Source organism: Macaca nemestrina, chromosome 12 (assembly GCF_043159975.1).
Source record: "Macaca nemestrina isolate mMacNem1 chromosome 12, mMacNem.hap1, whole genome shotgun sequence".
NCBI lineage: Eukaryota > Metazoa > Chordata > Mammalia > Primates > Cercopithecidae > Macaca > Macaca nemestrina.
Genome location: NC_092136.1, coordinates 117,611,862 through 117,626,475, shown reverse-complemented (window position 1 = coordinate 117,626,475; position 14,614 = coordinate 117,611,862). Strand labels below are relative to the sequence as shown.

General features: G+C 53.4%; 1 protein-coding gene across 1 annotated transcript in view; it reads left to right on the top strand.

Moving 5' to 3' along the window:
- Positions 1-228: 228 nt before the first annotated feature.
- The window catches only part of LOC105476431 (DS cell adhesion molecule like 1), a 365,099-nt gene continuing 350,713 nt past the window's right edge, over positions 229-14,614 (top strand). The window contains exon 1 of the mRNA XM_011732389.2: positions 229-413. Within this exon, the coding sequence (XP_011730691.2) occupies positions 368-413 (46 nt within the window). The 5' untranslated portion in view covers positions 229-367. The remainder of the gene's footprint in view (positions 414-14,614) is intronic.

Here is a 14,614-nt window from a genome sequence, read left to right as displayed (position 1 = left end):
GGTGGGTGACAGGGACCCCTCGCCTCTCAGACAGCGGAGCCGGGTCGGGGCCTTCTGGCCCGGGCCGCCGCCCCTGTTCCTGGGCTTGTGGGGCTGGGGTCCGTCTGGGCTCCGGGCTCGCGCGGCGCTCACCACGCGGGGTGCCACGGGGGGGCGGGGAGAGCGGCCGCCTAGCCCAGCCCCGCGGATGACAGGAGCCGGGGAGCCGAGGAGGGAGGAGCCGCCGCCGCAGCTGAGCGCTGGGCTGAGGAGCAGAGAGAGCGGGGCGCGGAGTGCGGGCGGCTGGGAGCGCGCTGAGCGGGGGAGAGGCGCTGCCGCACGGCCGGCCACAGGACCACCTCCCCGGAGAATAGGGCCTCTTTATGGCATGTGGCTGGTAACTTTCCTCCTGCTCCTGGACTCTTTACACAAAGGTGAGACCTGCGCGGGCGGCTGGGCAGCGGAGGCGGCGGGGCCAGGGTGGCGCGACTGGCGGCGAGGCGGGGTGCCTGACGGGCTCCAGGTGCCTGGGGGGACCAACGGGGTGCAAGGCCTCGGGTGGGGCGCAGCGGGGCGGGGCAGGCACCCTGACAGGGGCCGAGTGAGAGTCAGCTGCCGACCGCTCCGCCAGTCACCCGCGTCTGCCGTTTTGGGGCACGCCCGTAGGGGTGGTGGCGAAGGAGCCCCTCATCTCTCGGCTCCCCGCCGGGCGGCAGTTCTGCCCTGGACCCCTCCCCCAGCCCCTTGCCCGCTTCCTGCGGTTTGGTGGCGCTGGGACCCCGGAGTGCCCTCCGAGTCGAGGGTTCCTCAGGCCGTGACTCTTGACCTAGGAATCCTCGCTTATTCGGGCCTCGGACTCGGCGGTTGATGTCTCCGCTATGTGCGTGCGCCCCTCTCCTGCCGCGGACCCCAGCCCTGGCGCGAATGTTGGCGCACCGCATGGCGCTTATCCGCGCATTGGCTGGAGGCAGGGTGGGGGTACTGAGAGTCCGGAGAGCTGGAGGTCCCTCCGATAGCAAGTTTGTTCTCCAAACCCAGAGGTCACCCTCCTCCGGCCCCACCTCACCGCTCTGCCCCGGGCGCTAGCCCCGGCTTGGTGCGCCACCGTGGCCACCTCGGGCAGCGCACCCCAGGGTGCGAGATTCTCCGCTTCCGCGCCTGGCCAGTTGGACCTGGGGACAAGTCTTCAGGCTGGGGGGCGTGTCCTTCTTCCTGGAGAGAGAGGGTTGCTGGGGGTGGGTCCAGGTGGCCGGCATGTCCAGACCTGTGGCTGGGGCGCAGCGTACCTGATCCGCGAGGTAGCCGGGACCAGGAGGTTGGAAGAGGGCAGACATTTCCGACTGAAGTCACCTGTGCACTGAGTCGGGACCAGGCAGGCGCAAGTAGTCGGGCTTCCAGGCTATCGCAGAGGACGTGCCCCGGGGAGCGCAGATGGCGGGAGATGAGGCGGCCGAACTCCGCGCCCTTGCGCGGTAGAGCACACACGCTCCAACAAGCTCAGCATCACCTGTTCAGCCCTCTAACTTTTCTCCTTCGCTCCCCGGGGCGGCTTCTCTCTTCCTTTGCCCCGGCTGTTGCCCTGGTCGGGCGGCAACTCTTGACCCCCAGGCGATGAGGAAGGGCACTCCAGCGGAGCGTTGGCGCCCGGGGAGGGTTCCAGCCCTGCTCTGCTGGTGCTCCAGGGGTCTGGAGTCTGCAGCCTGCCGGAGCCCACTGCGATACACCGTGGGCTGGGGGAAGGAGGATAACCCTTATTTGTACATACCGCCGGGTCAAAGCTAGACTCAAGGCCAAGATACTGCTGGCATGGCATTTACTGCGCGATCGGATTGCGGGACAAGGAAGGGTGGCATCCAAAATCGTGGACAAAGTAGTTGAGTTTTTCAGGCTCAGTGGGGTCCCCCCGGGTTACACACCAAGGCTGGTCTCTGCTGTTTAACCCCTTGCCCCCCGCATCACACTCCTTCATCCTACCTTAGCAGAGCAAGAAGCCTGCCTCCTGTTCAAGCCCCACCCCCGAACCCCAGTCTCCCTCTCCCCAGGTTCTTCCTGCCTCCCTCCGCCCCCGCAGGCTGGCTCGGCTCGCAGCTTTAATTACATTAATATTAAAAATACATAAGGTGAGGAGCGGCTTTCTCTCTCGATAGCTCTCTCTCCAACCCCCATCCCCTTTCCCAATTTGTCAGGCGAGAAAGCACAGGCCCAAGCCGCTGCCACACTCTAGCCCGGCTTTGTCCCCAACTCCCCCATGCCTCCACAACACTCTCTGGAGACATCTTCCAGGACAGCCCATTCCCCGGGACTGCAGGAGGCCCCTCAGCAAATACCGGAAGGACGCCCCCCTCCCCCTTCCAGGAGCCTGGCATTAATAAATGAAGCCGAGCTATTTGATAGGGCGGGAGCAGATGGGGGTGGGGGTGCAGAAAGGCCCAGAAGGCAACAGGACAGCCAAGGGGCAAAATCTTGTCCAACTCGAGAGGGAAGTTGCCAGTGGCCTTGGACCTGTAAGCGGGCGGGAGGTGCCAGTTGTGGTGGCCCCTCAGTGGCCTTTGGGTCTGCAGAGCCTGGTGCCCCTGCGATTCAGAGGCTCCAGCGTCTGCTGGGCGCCAGGGCACCTCGCCAGACAGGCCTTTCTTTTCCTTGGTGCCTTAATTGGGTCTTAGGTGCCAGGCTGGTCCCCGGGGCCTGTTCTGCTTGGGGTGGCGTGGTAGGGGGTGGCAGAGGCGGCTCGGGGAAGATGTGATGCGGAGACAGCAAGAAAGATGGGGTTTGGTGTATTTTCTCTCCCGTTGCCAGTCACCCCCGCGGCACCAAGGAAAATGTAAATGTGAATGTTCGAGCCTGTTACAGAAAACAATATCCTCTTGCAATAATTTGTACGTCCATCTGTGAGGAGCGGGAGGAGGCAGGGAGAGAGAGAAGAAAACAGGATGAGATGGAGCATCCTCTGGATGGAATTAAGCAGTTATTGAATGTGTTTTAAGCTTCTGTTATTTCCATTCCTCTCAAAATACCTTTTTTTAAAATGATGCCTGAGCTCGGACCGATTCCCTAGAACTAAACTGGGAAGGGGTTTTAATCATCGGTTATCAAGTCTCCAATAACTGCCTTATTATTGCCAAAACAAATCCAGGTTTAGGCAGCCGGATGAACCCCGGCGAGGCGCTCTCCGTTGTTCCATCCAGCGTGCCAGCATCTGTGTTGCCTGCATTTGCATTTTTACTGTGTAAAAGAACAAGCTTCCCCGGCACTAAAATTCCTGTTTTCTAAAAGCCAAAATAATGGATTGCATTGATTTTTTCATTTCCCACCCCAACTTCTCCGATGGGGACTCATGGTTCTTCTCTCTTGAGAAGACCAAATTAAAAGCCTTCGTCAGGCCATTAAGAAAATCTCCAACATTCTGTTCAGTGTCTAATTAAAAAAAGGGAGGGGGGGCGATGGGGAAATGTGTTTTTAAAATCTTGAAATGGCAAACACAACTTAGGGGAGAGAGGTGAAGGGCCAGTGAATACTGGGGAGGGGGTGAGTGGCAGAGAGACCCCGGTTGCTAGAATAACATGAGGGAGATTGGCAGTGCCATGATGCCCGACAAGCCTTTCTGATGCTTCTTTTTTCTGGGCATCAAAGCCAGCTGCCTTTAATATATTTCTGCAGTGGAATGGGGAGCTCAATTAGAAACAAAAAGCAAGTAAGCAGTGGACCCAAAGGCAGCGCTTAAGTTGAACAGATCCCAGGGGACTGGCCAGAGAGGCTTAGTTTTCTTAGGATGAGGATCAGAAGGGACGTGGGCAAGCAGGCAGGGCTTTGGCCCAGGGAGAGCTTGCTAGAGAAGCAGGACCCCAAAAGGCTGGCTGGGAGCCCCCAAACACAGGGCCAAGGTCTGCCCAGAGCACCCCATGGGCTGTTAGCCTATGACAGAGAGGTGCAGAGCTCAAGCCTTGCTGACCTTCTCTATGTCTTAGAATTCCATCCTTGCCACTTACTTGGTACCCTGCTCTGGCTGGTGAGGGATGATTTAATTGTAGATGAAGAGAGGGGAGGGCAGATGCTCAGAGAGCTTTTCTGCAGGGATATGAGTTCCAGGCTGGGAGGTTCTTCCTTCCTCCATGATCTTGGAGGAGTTGTTTTCTGGGCGACCTCTGAAGTAGTCAAGAAAATATCCCCTAGTTCCTGAAGCGCTTTCTCAGCTCCCAGCCCAGTCGATTCTAGCGGGTACCCAGGTGCATGAATAGGGTGTGAGCTACAGGCAGCAGCGATGGCAGGGCGCCAGGAACCCAAGGGCACGCCCCAGATTTGCATATAATCTGCATATGGATTTGTATGCTCACCTAGCCAGGCCAAAAGCTGTGCCCTCTGTGAGTAGCATCTTGATCTCAACCTCAGTAGCAGCCAGGCAGTGGCTTCCTCCTTGCATGGAAGGGGGTGGGGCCGGAGCTGGGAGAAGGACTGGTATTGGTAATGCTTCTGTCTCCTAGATTTTGTTGCCTCCCATATGTGCCTCCAGTGCTCAGCACTGGCTTCACCATCTGGCAAGGCAGCCCCAGAGCTCCCACCACCCCTATCCAAGGACAGACAGTGGCACTGGGGATATTGGAGTAGGGTGGGTAGAAATGGGCCAAGACATCGTAAAGTAGACCCAACTTGGGATGTGGGTTGCGCCTCTCATGCTGCAGGAAGAAGAGGGTGAAGGGAGGGGCAAACTAGCTATAGAAATCCAGGGCCTGCATTAGCTTCCTGGTGGGTGCACCCCTAGAATGCAGGGAACTGGGTGCCTAGGGCTGCCATCAGCAGGTGGTGAGGCAGTGGCTGATGGCATGGGGGTATGAAGTGAGGCAGAATGTTCTTTCACCCTCCTGGTTTGTCAACACCTAGCCTGGGAGGTGGTTGTGGCTTCAGAGGGATGAAAGAAATAGCACCAGCTTCTCATTCCACCTCTCCTAGGGCAGCTTCAGGTATGTGGGTTGGTTCTGGCAGGGCAGAGGGAGGACAGGCACTGCGGTCACTGAGGGAAGGGCGTGTCAAGAGTCTGGAGTGATGCTTGAGGAGTGAGCACTTCAGGAGAGCTGAGCGGCCCCTCCTAGTGAGCCAGCTGGGATGCTGCAGTGGGAGTGTGGCCTCCGGAGTGGTTTTGTCTGCATTTCCAGGGCCCTGAGAGGATACTACCATGGCAGGTGCTGCTCCAAAGCCTTCCCAGAGTATTTTTCAGCACATCCACTGATCCAGAAGGGGCCTGGCCCACCGGAGCCCACAAAGGTTTCCAAGGGATGTGGTATGGACGCCTAAGGGGTAAGGTGGAGCCTCAGGGGATGGATGGAGGTAGAGAGGGGGAAGGCCAGAGGGCAGAGCTTCAAGCACCACCTGCCCTGTTCTCACTGCCATTCTTTCAACCAGAGCTTTTATTCATTCTCCAGTTTCATATATTGGAGTAGAATGAAAAATAAAAAAGTTTACAACCCACTAGCGTGGTAGAAATTTGGAGTCAAGGCAAATCTTTCATTTACATCCTGGCTCTGCACTTACTGGCCATGTGACTTTGGGCCTCTCTGAGCCCCACTTTCTCCAGCTTTGAAATGGGATTAAAGAAAATAATGCATATCAAGTAGCCAGAACATAGTGCTCAATAAACATTAAACCTATACTTTTTCCTCCACATTGCCTCTACCTTCCTCTCCTTGCCCCCTCTCCAGAATGCGTCATCAGATCCTTCCTTAAGCAGTTTAATTAATCAGCCACATTTTTGGCCAAGCCAGCTGGCTTAGACTTTATAACGATAAGAAAGACTGAGTAGTGGCCAGGACAGGGGACGTCAACTCCTTGCATCCATCACCTAGTTGGGTAGCATGTAGGACTCCTTCAGTAAGATAGCTGAGGCCATGTGGGCACCTGAGTGCCCCTTGGGTGCCCAGCATACTCCCTTCCCCTGGCCATCAGTGGAGACGGAGAAGGCTTAGGTTGGCTCCAGACTTGGATTTGAGGTGAGGCAAAGGTTGGTCTCATATCTGCCAAAGGAAGGCTGGGGTTGGTTGTTAAATCTCTACCATGGTTGGCCAGAGTAAGAACTATTCTGGAGTTCATGCCATGAAGCCTGTGTAAGCACTCCTCACAAAGCGAGCCCTCATAACTGTTGCTGGATGTATTTCTGTGTCTCTCCCTGCTGAGATGAACCTCTGTTTCGCAGGCAGTTTTGCATATAGAGAACACTCTTGGCAGCCTGTGACTTTGAGACTTCTCTTCCCTCCATGACCCAGTCTGTCACAGGGAAGCAGCATGTGACCCAGAGGTCAAGTGCTGCCTATGGCAGGCCATGGCCTGTGGGATCTTACATGTTGGGGAGGGTGTGGGCTCCACAGCCTGCGTGCCTTGTTAAACAGATGTTTGTCGGGTGCTGCTTTAGCGTGAATGGCATTAGCCTTGGGGACCACCCATGCCACTCCAGCTCCTGCTCCCCTCATTCGTTCAGCTGCCCTGCCGCACTCCCTGTGCCCTGTCTCTACATGATGCTTGCACCGACAGTTTCCAAGGTCACCATCTTCATTAACAACAATTATTCAAATGCTAGTTAGTTGCATATCCATTAAACTGATTATAAAGAGATGCATGTGTGTTTGCACGTGCATGTGTGTGTGTGTGTGTGTGTGTGTCTGTGTGTTGGAAAGAACATTATCCATGGGCCTAAAAAACAAAGCTCAGCCTGTCTTACCTGGGCAAGTTGCCTAATGGTTCATGTACCTTTATTTTGTAATCTGTAAAATGGGCAAAATTACCCGTCCTGGCTATCCTACAGAGCAGTTGTTACTCTATATGTGCATAAATAAGAATGAGGGGCACAAAAATGTACATCATGTGACAGTGCTTTGTATACGGAATGAGGCAACATATGAACACACACATGTAAAAACCACAGCAAACCCGTTTTAGCCTTATGAATGCTCTGCTGAAATGTGAGGCATAATTACTGTCATTTCATCATACAGGAACGATGAAGGTCTCACAGCTGTTTGTGGCTGTCTCCCCCTCCACGGGCCCCAACATATGGAGAATTTTCCTAGCTTTGCTTTTCAGCATCATGGGGAACAGCTGATGAGGCACAGCCAGGCTGGCAATAGTCTTCCTGGAGCAAACTTGGCAGATCCCCTGTGGCCCCAGTGGCAGTGGGAGTGGGAAGAAGCCTATCTCTGCTCCCCTCCTCCCATCCCCCTCCAAGGTTCTTAGATGCAAATGTAGTCCATAGTCCTCTGGACCAATTCCCCCGAAGGGACATTCTCCCTGCAGGGAATCCACAGTTTTTGTGGGAAGAGCAGTAAGCACAGTCCCATCTTATGTGACCCCCATTTAAGGTCACAGCACTCATTGGAATCCCTGAAAACTCGCCGCGTCAAGGCTGGTGGACACCCTGCTTCTAGGGTGACCCTCCCGCAGTCATGGGGTATGAGAGAGTCTGGGACCCCTGCGTTGGGGGTGGGAGAGGGAGATTCAGGTGATCACCTTGGGTAAAAGTCTTGCAGGATTGGAAGGCATCTTTAAGGCTGTGGAATCTGTCCCCTAATCAGAGGTTGACCCCTTCTGCAGCTTTCCCACCCGGCGTCTTTTTCTCTCTGCACTAGTACTTCCCGTGACAGGGACTCCTTCCTTGCAAGGCAGCCCCTTCCTGGCCACACAGCTCTGACTATGACAGAGCTCACCCTTAGAATGAGTCAAACCCTGTTGTGGTCTTAGACCTTCTACTCACTGGTCCTGATGTCACTGCTTCAGCCACACAGAGCAAGGCAAAGCCCTCTTCCACTTGACAGCCCTGTGACTATGACAGGCAGATGTCCTGCCCATTTGAGGCCCCTCCTCTGGACACGCAGCATCCCTGGTTGTTCTGATACACCCTCATATGACATCGTTTCAGTGCTTCATGGTGCTCCTGAGTTCCGCAATGGCTAGTTTTCTGACAGCAGGGTGGCCAGAGCTGAGAGAACACTGGAGACAGCACTGTAGCCCCAGCTGGGATGCTGGTGAGCTATGTCCCTGGGGTAAATGACTCCACCTCTCTAGGCCTTGTGAATGGAGGAGATTGGACAAAATAATCTCTTAAGTCCCTCAAGCATTAACAATCTAAATCTAGGATTCTCTGGGGACAACTGTGCTGTCTGAGCTGACTCCCTGGAAAGAACTTTTGGCCATAAGGGACCTTCCTTTGACAGGCCCTGTCTAGAAAGGGCTGGAAGATTAAAGAGTCTGTCCGACAGTCAGCTGTTGCTCATAACTTCTCCTGGAGCTGATGGCGCAGGGCCTTGGAGGTTGAAGGATAGCTGCGTCTCCACTGGACCTCGCAGGTTTCTGGTTGCTGGTCACAGAAACCCTGTTTGTGCTAAGAATCTTAAAAACAAACACCAAAACCACCCGTGTTTCTGATGGACACAGGGAGGACACGTGAGCTGTGCTTTGCATGGGGATTGGAAGTGGGGGTGCTTTTTGGTCATCTCAATGACTAGGGTGGGGAGCTGCCGACGTTTAGTTGGGGGAGGGATGGAATGTCTAATGACAGGGAGATTCCCAAATAATTCTGAATTATCATACCCCAGTTGCTCTCTTTTGTCAGAAAATCCCCCTACAGTGTGCTCACACTGTGGGGATGGTCTCAATCTAGCCTGTCACCTGCCTGCTGAGCCACACATCCTGGCATAAAGATGTGAAATGCAGCTCTGCCACTATGAATTGTGCAACACCAGGAAATTATTTGACCTAAGAGCCTGTCTTCCTATCTGTAAAATGGGGTCTTGAACAGTAGCTACATCCAAGAGCTGTTGTAAGAACTAAATGTGCAATTAATGCCAGAAAAAGGCTTCCCACCATGCCTGGCACAGAACAAATGCTAAAAAGAAATGATGAAGCCAGGCGTGGTGGCTCACACCAGTCATCCCAGCACCTTGGGAGGCCGAGGCAGGCGGATCACTTGAGGTCAGGAGTTCGAGACCAACTTGGCCAACATGGTGAAACCCCATCTCTACTAAAAATACAAAAATTAGCCAGGCATGGTTGCGCATGCGTGTAATCCCAGCTACTCAGGAGACTGAGGTAGGAGAATGTCTTGAACCTGGGATGTGGAGGTTGCAGTGAGCCAAGATGGTGCCACTGAACTTCAGCCTGGGTGACAGAGTGACACTCCGTCTCAAAACAAACAAACAAACAAGGCACTGTGATGGGGAAGGTAGTGGTGGAGCAGGTGTACCAGATTGGGTGGACATCACAGGCAGAGAGCATAGGACTTGGCCCGCTGCTCCCTCTTGTCCAAGGACCGTACCAGCTCAGGCTGCCTGGTACATGCTCTGATGCTGTCTGGGAGACTCAACCTTCTCCTTCCCAGGGTCTGGGCTCAGACTATTTCCAAGATGTGGATGCAACATAAAAGGTTTTTAGTGAAGCAGCAAGACATCGTCTGGCTGGTCGTCCTCTGGGTTTTGAATGGACTTGGTGGGTGAGCTGGTGGGAGGATCACCCTACTGGTTGATCCTCTCTGGACCCAATTTTTCCACCTCTGGGATGAGAACCATCAGAGTGAGGGCACAGAATACATCTCCCATGAAAAGCTTTGTGTGGAAATACAGTGAAGTAATCAACCTTGCAAATCAATCCGAGAAAACTCTCCAGCTCACATCTGCATGAAGAACTCTGCGTAAGGCCTGGGAGTTAGCAAAAGCTGTGTGGCTACTGCAATGCTCTGTTGCTGTTGATTCTACCACTATTGTTTGCTTATCTTGATTGCCAAATTAAGTTAATTAATGTGGTGGTAGGGTCTTGTCAGCCAAGCAGATGACAATCGGCTGTCATTGGGAAAGGAAATACAGAAGTCCAAGATGGCAAATCTACTTTTCCGAAGTTGTTACTCTCAGTATAGACAGAGAACACCAGTCTCAGAAATAGAATTTCTGGTCCTATGACAGACTTGGTGAATCTGTTATCTAAGACTCTGCATTTTTAACAAGCTCTCTAGGTGATTCTTATGCATATTGATGTTTGAGAACGACAGTTTTAGGTTATTATTATTATTATCATCATAGGTGAGCAGTAAATATTTGTTGCACAATGATTCACTTTTCCCACAAATACTTACTGCTTGCCTGCTATAATGATAATGCTTGTAACGACAGCCACAAATACTTAGGTGGTGCCAGGCACTTACATACACCAAAAACTGTCCCAAGTTCTTCATATGTATTAACTCATCCAACCATAATAACCCTTGAGGTAGATATTGTCACCACCTTTGTATAGATGGGGAAACTGAGGCACAGAAAGGAGAGGCAATCTTGCCTGGGGTTACACACACTGCTTGTAAGTGACAGAGTAGGGATTCAAACCCAGGGAGCCTGGTACCAGAGGGTGGGCTTTTCACCACTGTACTGTGTGCCTAGTATGTGCCCAGGAGACAGAGTGGTGACTAGACAGTCACTGCCCTCAGGAAGCTAATGGCCCTCACGAGAGAGGATACCTACTGTCCCCTTGGCCCTGACCCTTCCTCCTGTCCCCTGCCCCCTGCTCCCCTGAAGATCCACGACCTCTCCTACAAATGGTTGCCATGCCCGGGTGAGGCTGCCTCTTGAAGGATCTTGCCTGTCTCTGAGGGAATGTTGCAGGGGTCCCAGCGCTGGCAGATACTCCTGGATGAAAAGTCCAGTGAATGAGACGAGTAAATATTGTAAGGGAAGAGAACAAAATGACTCATCTCCCAGTGGAGGTGGCGAGGTGTTAAGATTTCAGTCCCCTCAGGTTGTCCTTTACAATGATTACAGATGATGACATGGGGGTAATTCAGTGTGCACCTCAGAGCAACCTCAGTCAGCCAGCTCCTCCCACTGCAGCCAGACACCCCCATCCCACACAGGCAGGTGGGGTGGGAGCCCCAGGGGTTACATACATGGGGCTGAAGTTCCCTTTGCAAAACTAATCTTGATACCCAAGCGGTGGAGGGCTGGCAAGCGAGTTGATGCAGTGGATACTTAGGTTTCAGCGGTGACCCTGGGGGCAGGCAGTCCAAATGCCTGGGGGCGATTTCTGGTTTAAAAATATTGCTGTGCTATTTCCACACTTCTAATCTCCTAGCAATTTGGAGCCTGTTTTACGAAACACAGCATCGGGGTGGTGCTCAATGTTAAACGGCAGAGAAGATTAAATGGGCTGAAGTCTGGGCATCTGTCACATGACAACCAAGCCCATAACTTCCATTTTCTATTAAAAATCCATTTCCCTCTTTAACCAGAAGAAGCTTTGCTGTTGATCTGAGTGTCTCTCTATTTATGAAGTGTTCCCCCTCCTCTTCTTTCTTTCGGTAAATATGCCTGGTTCTGTCTGCAGAGGGAAGAAAGAGCTGCGGGGAGTGACTGAGATTGGAAGGGAAAGGAGGAGTCTCTGTCAGGGGATTTGCTTTCCAAATTGGGACCAGCTTGGAGAGAAGACATGAGGGGAAACTTCGTCAGAGCCCAAACTTTGAACTCAATGATGTGATGGGAAAAGCTCGGGTTTGGAGCTGGTTGAATTTTGACTCTGTCTCTTCCTGGCTGTAGGATCTTGGAGAAGATGTCGACTCCTTCAGCCTCCTCTTCCTCACCCTTAAAATGAGGCTAACGGGCCCTCTGCCTCATACCTTTGTGTGGGGATTAGATGGCCAAGCCTGGTGCCTGGCACAAGAAGGCGCTCCATAAATGTTAGTCTCCTTTCTTTCGGGGACTCCACACCCTTAGGCCAATAAGACTTTAGGGAAATAGATGTCCAGCCAAAATGCCACAGAAGTTAGACATGAGGACTACAAGGACTTGGATAACCTCAGGCGCCACTGTCGGGGACTGCTGGACACCTCAAACCTTGCTTTCCCAAGCTTGCAAACCTCCAAGTATCCCCCACTGCCTTGGACCCTCACTGTCTTCCACCACTGAGGCCCAAACTCAATCCAGCTGGTTTCGCCTCTTCTCCCCAAACCCAATTCAGCTGGTTTCGCCTCTTCTCCCCAAACCCAATCCATCTGGTTTCGCCTCTTCTCCCCAAACCCAATCCAGCTGGTTTCGCCTCTTCTCCCCAAACCCAATCCAGCTGGTTTCGCCTCTTCTCCCCAAACCCAATCCAGCTGGTTTCGCCTCTTCTCCCCAAACCCAATCCAGCTGGTTTCGCCTCTTCTCCCCAAACCCAATCCAGCTGGTTTCGCCTCTTCTCCCCAAACCCAATCCAGCTGGTTTCGCCTCTTCTCCCCAAACCCAATTCAGCTGGTTTCGCCTCTTCTCCCCCCCACCACCAAACTCAATTCAGCTGGTTTCGCCTCTTCTCCCCCCCCCAAACCCAATTCAGCTGGTTTCGCCTCTTCTCCCCAAACTCAATTCAGCTGGTTTCGCCTCTTCTCCCCGCCCCCCAAACCCAATTCAGCTGGTTTCGCCTCTTCTCCCCCCCCCCCAACCCAATTCAGCTGGTTCTGCCTCTTCTCCCCAAACCCAGTTCAGCTGGTTTTGCCTCTTCTCCCCAAACCCAATCCAGCTGGTTTCGCCTCTTCTCCCCAAACCCAATTCAGCTGGTTTCGCCTCTTCTCCCCAAACTCAATTCAGCTGGTTTCGCCTCTTCTCCCCGCCCCCCAAACCCAATTCAGCTGGTTTCGCCTCTTCTCCCCCCCCCCCCCAACCCAATTCAGCTGGTTCTGCCTCTTCTCCCCAAACCCAGTTCAGCTGGTTTCGCCTCTTCTCCCCAAACCCAATCCAGCTGGTTTCGCCTCTTCTCCCCAAACCCAATTCAGCTGGTTTCGCCTCTTCTCCCCAAACCCAATCCAGCTGGTTTCGCCTCTTCTCCCCAAACCCACCCACTGCTCCAGCCTGCAAGGTTTCCACAGGGCCCCCTAACATGCATGCCTCACCCACTGTTGTTGGGCTGTCTTCTCTGGGAGTGCCCCCCCTTGTCACCCCACCTATCCAGGTCTTCCAGCTCAGCTCAGCTCCTATCTCTTCCCAACGCTTTTTCTCTGGCTGCTGAATAACTTTCCCCTTCCCTCCCCATAGCTCTTGGCTAAATCAGTGCTTTCAGCTGGCCTCATGCATGGCCAGGTGCTATTGTTTAACCTCCTCTCCTGTTCCCCATCTCCTTTATAAGCTCTTGGAAGGTAGAGCAATTCTCCTTGTCTTTGATGCCTCCCACCGTACCTGGGATACTGTGGTGCAGCGCGGCTGGTGCTCGGTAAATATCTCCTGAGGCGATGAACGTCTTCTCTGGTCCCTGGATCAGAAGTGACTGGGGAAGGAGGACACTGAAGGGTGCAGGAGTCAGTTGAGAGGAAGTAGCGTTTGGAGAGGGCTTGGAATTCTGCAGGGCTGCAGGGTGGAGCTGTGCCCTTTCATCCCTGCAGTAACCTTCGGTACCCTCGACCCCTCAGGGAGAGTGAACAATCCCCATCTCATATTAGAACATCCTCATGGGGAATCAAGAACTGCCCCATTCCATTCCACCCTCTCAGCAGCTCTGGGAGGCAGCTGAGATGGTGCAATCACATCCTGCCCTTTTGTAAAGGAGGCTCAGGAGGGCTAAGTGGCTTGCCTGAGGTCACACAGCAGGTGAGGGGTGAACCCCCAGAGGGGAGGTAGTTCTGTCAGACTTCAAGGCAGGGGTCTGGGGCCCCTCTGGGAGCTTGCTGGGGCTTTGCCACTGCTCTGAAGATTCAAATGAGTCTGAGAAGGTGGGGAAGCCCCTGCTCTAGAGGCAACACCAAACTCCATGAGGCCAGAGTGAGGACGTCAGGCTCCTACTACTCCCACTTCTTTCCCTGGAGTTCTGAACACACCCATTGCTTCTGTGGCCACTTACCCACTGCCCATATGCCCAGCCTTCAATGTGGCACATAGCAGAGATTTGAGGTATTTGCTGGTCTGTGCCTCAGTTTCCTCTTTATGTGTTTGCTCACTCCCTTCTCTTGGCAGGTAGGGCGAGGTTAAATTAATGCTTATTTAAGGGTTTCTGCATTCTGAGCTGACAGGTGCCTTGTGATGGTAAAATATGAACCCAATGTAAGTGCAAAATGCTATTGTTTTACACCTGAGGGTGATGTTTCATAATGGCAATGCACTGTCAGAGCCGTACGCAGAAATGAATGGTGTGTCTAATCCTCCCTTGCTCCCCCAGACTCAGAAGACAGAAGCTCACATCCCAGGGTGGGAGATATATGAGGCTCCTTGCCTTTTGCTATAAATCTGCCTTTTCATCAGTCCTGACAGGTGGCTGGACAATCCCAGTCAATTCATCAATTAAATCTACTCATTTGTAGTTGCTGGGAACCTTGTGTCCTTGGCTTCGGCAAGATCCGAGGCCCAGGAGTGCAGGAAGGCTACTGTCATTGTGGTTGATGCTCCTGGAGGGAGCAGAAGGGGCCTGGGAAGTGGCCGTCTCAGGAGGCAGGGAGAGTGGAATGGATTTCCAGCCACTAGAGAAGGAGAGTGGGATGTGTGTTTGGAATACGGTTGGGGTGGAGGAAGGGTTAGGGAAAGTACCCAGCCTGAAAAACCATATTCTGTGGTTTGATTTGTCTTCCATGGAGTTTCTGCAGTAGAGCAGGAGGTACATCCCCCAGCTCTGAGGCAAGGCAAAACTGGGTTCTAGCCTCAGCTCTGGCATTTGCACATTG